This window comes from Enoplosus armatus, chromosome 18, assembly GCF_043641665.1.
Source record: "Enoplosus armatus isolate fEnoArm2 chromosome 18, fEnoArm2.hap1, whole genome shotgun sequence".
NCBI classification, from domain to species: domain Eukaryota; kingdom Metazoa; phylum Chordata; class Actinopteri; order Centrarchiformes; family Enoplosidae; genus Enoplosus; species Enoplosus armatus.
Window position 1 is genome coordinate 5572039 of NC_092197.1, and position 4836 is coordinate 5576874.

General features: G+C 38.7%; 1 protein-coding gene across 1 annotated transcript; it reads left to right on the forward strand.

Annotated features, from left to right (window-relative positions):
* Positions 1 to 1333: 1333 nt before the first annotated feature.
* ptcd2 (pentatricopeptide repeat domain 2) lies at positions 1334 to 4521 on the forward strand. Its single transcript, XM_070924952.1, has 10 exons — positions 1334 to 1466; positions 1877 to 1969; positions 2063 to 2192; positions 2438 to 2555; positions 2673 to 2751; positions 2830 to 2921; positions 3059 to 3172; positions 3274 to 3348; positions 3434 to 3547; positions 3909 to 4521. The coding sequence occupies exons 1-10, from the start codon at positions 1340 to 1342 to the stop codon at positions 4128 to 4130; spliced, it is 1164 nt and encodes a 387-aa protein (XP_070781053.1). The 5' UTR covers positions 1334 to 1339; the 3' UTR covers positions 4131 to 4521.
* The last annotated feature ends 315 nt before the right edge of the window (positions 4522 to 4836 follow it).

The following is a 4836-nucleotide window of genomic DNA, read 5'->3' on the forward strand; positions in this document are numbered from 1 at the left end:
ACAAAATGGCAGTGCAGTAGATCACACAGAGTCACATAAACAATTTACATAAAGCCATAAAGGAGAGAGTGTGACTACTTAAAACAGTAACATTCTTGATAAAGCATGTTTTGTGTGTAGCGTTTGAATGTCTGATACTGTGTGAAGTGTGTCTTGCAAATTATTCCAACCCCAGGGTGCGTAGTACGAAAATGCAGTTGTGCCAAGTTGAGAACAGACTTTGGGGACTCTGAAGCCTCTAGAGGATCTGGTGTAGTAGTAGTAGTAATATTTGTATGAAACAGGAGAAAGCATTTTACAGAGGTACATACTGTTTAAGCATGTTATATAAAGGTACATATGAAGGTAGGCTACATATGAATCTTGTCCCGTATACTTTAGCACTGTAATTTGGAAGGTTACATGACAAGGGCTTACAAATTATTTTAATTAAAAAATAAACGATTAATTGATTTAACTAATTAATCAATTAATTGATTTAGCATTAATAATGGTATTGTTATAATGTAGAGTGCCTTTCACTGTTGTTGCTTCATTTCAGTGTTTCATTTACAATGTTCTCAGGGTATATCTCTAATTGGAGCAGAAATAAAGGTCTAAACTACTAAATATTAATTCATTTCAACAAGTTTAAGCAGAAAGGTATTGGAAGCGATTACTGTCAACTTAAAGAGTCAAAAGCGATGGAAGGTGTGGGGGTTTACTTATTCTCAATTAAACGGTTAGAATTAATTTATATCACTGAACTAATAATATGTATTGTAGCTCAATTATGGTAATGACAACAAATACTACTAAAAGGCCATAAGCGCATATAAGTTCATGACTGTCTGTGTCCCATACATTTATTATTATTATTATTATACATATTATATGGTATATATAGTATGTTCCAAACTTCCTGACAGCACCAAACTCATCAGACGTTTGTGTTTTTAGTGCAGTGCAACAGCACCTCCTGTAGGTTGAAAGATGAACACCTTTTCGGCTGTCTGTAATAAAATGGTCACCTAATTTCTGGCGTAGAAAACATGAGGCACAAAAATGAATAGAGCTTCTAGTAACAGAGTAGAAATAAATGAAGATGACATGAATGATGTAGAATTTAAACTTACCGTAGTCTCTGCGCCGGATGACGGGCGCTGCCATATTGGATCAAACCAACTGCGTACTGTGTATTAGAAAAAGTGAAACAGATAGCTACTTACACTGTCCAACTCGAATGACATTTTGAACTTGGTATCTGTGCATTTTAAAATATGGTTTACTATTACGGGCCGTACTTGGCGTTTTAAAGCTCTATAATATCTCCAATAGCATCCCCTTTGTTTTCATATCCATGGTACAGTCAGTGGGGACTATGGCGCTGTCCAGGATTGGTAAATGTTGTCGGTCGTTGGTGCGTGAGCCCTCCAAAAGAGTGTTTTGTGGTGTTTTACAGCCAAGTTGGATTGAAGGCATAGGAGGTAAGTCAAACAAAACTCTCCAACGTGTGTCATGTCTAATACAGAGGTGATCATTTTAAACAGGCTGGTTTACAGAGAGAGAAGCTACATTAGCACCTTGTAAATAACCCCCATGTGTAACTTACAAAACTGTTGGACAGTAACTGACTGTAAATCCACCAAAAGTCTGTTTAAACTGGGTTTTTAGTAATTGTATGCTGGCCTTTTTCTCTGAAATTTTGTGGTGTATAGCATCATAAGCATAAGCTATCCAGCTAGGCTAAATTATGATATGAGGGCTTCTCAAAGTAGCAAGCCTCTTAAAATTTAATTTATTTATGGTGGTTTGCCCAATGGTGATTACTGTCTTGAAGTTATAGCACCCTTATTTTTTTTATTGGCATCTGGATAAAAAAATGTTTTCTCTGCAGCTAAGAGGCATCTGTTGTCAGAAGATGTCATCAAACTACAAGACTTCCAGCAAAGGAAGCTGGCCGTGGCTCACCTTGTCACTGGATCGAAAGGTGAAAAGTAGTCCCTGTTACTGGCTCTAAGCTGTAGTTTTATGTCATGCGTTATGATGCATAAGAGCCCACGTTTTCACCTCCATATTGCAGGAAATTATATTGAGCTATTCAGTCAGAAGCTGCAAAGGAATGAGCTGATACTGAGAGATGAGCTGAAGCTGCTCCTTCACGTGTGCCAGTCTGCAGATGACATTGTGATAGCCAGAGATGCCATTTATAGGTATAGTACATCCTTTATTGACAATTTTTGTAAGGCATAAACACACTTTTCAGCAAAGTAGGCCATTTCAGCACCACAATATATTCTTATCCTCTGCTGTTTCTCTTCATTGCCTTTCACAAGCATTAGAAAGAAGGAAATGAGATTCTACGGAGCAAAACAAATATGTCTTTAACATGGCTTTGACTATCATGTATCAGGTTTCTGGATTATGTATAGATGATCCTTGAATTTGCACTCACCAGGTACCACGCAGAGAACCGTAACATGATGTATGGAGAGTTCAAGTTTGGTCCTCTCTTCATGAGGCTGTGCTATGAGCTGGATCTGGAGGACTTGGCTGCTGCTACACTTACAGATAAGGTAAAACATGACCTTAACCCAAACCCTGACTATTGACAAAGTGCCATAAGAGGATACTTGATACTTTTCTAAGAGCCAACTTGGACTGGTAACATTTCCTCTCCCTTGTCTTCACAGAGTATGAGAGGATTTTTCAACGACACAACCTCCTTTAACATCGCCATAGACATGTTATTTACAAAAGGCTCTCATGAAAGTAAGAGACAGATTAATCATCAGTCATTTTTTGATTATTATCACGTGTATGTAATATTCCAAACTTTGGCTATTGCAGATGCCCTGGAGGTACTAAGAACCATGAGGAACCAAGGGGTACCATTCAACAAAGACACATTGACACTGGCATCTGGCACTTGCTATAAACTGGTAACATTTAAATGAATTGATCTATACATTTTTATTAAGCTTATTTTAACATTACAGGCCCGAGAGTTATTTAAATATTTGTGGGGAGTTAATGTTTTACGATGCAGTCAGTTAATGTTGTGTGTTATGTTGGTCAGAACACGGCGGAGTCCTACAGGATCTGCACTGCTCTGATAGAGGAGGGACAGACCAAAGGGCAATTCATCCCCAGACATGCTTACTGCTTTGCTGTAGCATTAGCACTTCGACGAGTGAGTTACACCTTCTTCTATTCCTGTCATTCATGCAGAAAGATGAGGAGAATATTAAAATATCAATCAATACTCTGTTTTCTCTTTTATTTTTGTTTCAGAATGACATTGAAAAGGCACAGTCAGTGTTTTCACAAATAATGAGCACTGACAGCAGATTATGCCAAAATTTGAAGGTAAGGATGCGTCATGCAACTGTAGTGTATATTATTTATTGCCGTTGTTGTTCACTGATTAATTTTTTTTTTTTTTGTGATTTAGGTTGTAATTCTAGCAATGTCAGGAGCGATGACCCATGCCATTTCTGTCCTGGCTGCAGCCAAGTTGCCTAAAAGCCCGTCTTTTGTGAAGAGGCCTGAATTTTCTCAGGAGGTGGTAAGTCAAACATCTGACTGTTTGATTAAAAACTCAGACGCTACTAATACTTAGATACATAAAACTGACAGGATAGCTAAGATGCAGTAATTACATGTTTAAACATATTCCTGTAATTAATATTAGTTTAATTCTGGGGGAGGGATTTTTCTATATGTCTATACAACTTTTCTGTGAACAGGATAATGGCAAACCTCTGGTAAAGATAAAAAGGTTTTGCATATCCTTTACTGGGATTGTTGAGTTACTATGAGGAAATCTTTCTCAACAAAGTTAATACAAGCTACAGAGAACGATATGGAAGTCACTGAAAAACGTCTGTGGAAGAGTTGGCTCAGTGGCCTGTTGTGACCTGTTTCAGGTGGATTTGCTGCGCTTGAGGAGTGAAGGCGGGCGGCACATGATGAAAGTGGAGCAGATAGTGACTCAGCTTGAGCGAGCCGATCAGGTGACCCAGCAGACCCTCGATGATATGCTCTGCCACACACCCACGGGGAAGAGGAAACCAGTGCCAATAATGGAGGAGAGGAGGACCAGCCGAAGGACTCTGAAGCCACTACAGTCCACTCTGCTGTCAGAGTGAGAGGAGCTGTGTGCCGTCCCAGAGACTGTTTTAACTGTGGAATGGAATCAGTCAAGAAAAACACTGACTCTGGCTAGAGTTGACTTTGTCAGATTGCTTTATCTACCTCTCCTTAAACACAGACACAGTGGTCCCTCTGCAGATTGGACTTTTGTCCCCTTTTCTTGTCATCCCTATCCAAAAGGTCACAGTTCATGTTTGAAGGCACTTCAACAGAAACCTGCTAAGAGAGAATTACAGGATTTACGTCTAAATGGGTATGGATTTCCTTGCAAGGATCGCATATGGATAACGAGTGATTTGGAAAGAATGTGTTGTGTGTGAATGTGTGATTAAAGATGAATCGGATATTTAATAATAATGTTTGTGTTGCTGTGATGTGTAGGGATGTTGATGAAATCAGGTTTGTTTTGCCATCTTTAAAGAATAGTTTCACAGTTTTTCAAGTCGGTCTTAAAACGGTAGTCAGATGACGATGTGAACATTGAACCAGGTTTTACTTGCTGTAATTATTCCTCCTGTTCATACTGGCCATTAAGAGATCTCTTCCTACAGCGCTTTCAATTGAAATGATGGGGGATGAAATTCATAGTGCTTGTTTTGTGCTAAAATACATTCCAAAGTGTATCTGAAGGTCATATAAAGCTTCAGCAGTCTAGGAGTAGTAAAGGAGTATAAAGCAAAGTATAAAGCTGTTTATTTCTGT

Excerpts from the sequence above, each read along its gene's own strand:
- ptcd2 (XM_070924952.1), top strand. The coding sequence starts at position 1,340 with ATGGTACAGTCAGTGGGGACTATGGCGCTGTCCAGGATTGGTAAATGT. Across the intron at positions 1,970-2,062 it reads CCTTGTCACTGGATCGAAAG|GAAATTATATTGAGCTATTC; the intron begins GTGAAAAGTAGT and ends TCCATATTGCAG. Across the intron at positions 3,548-3,908 it reads CTGAATTTTCTCAGGAGGTG|GTGGATTTGCTGCGCTTGAG; the intron begins GTAAGTCAAACA and ends GACCTGTTTCAG.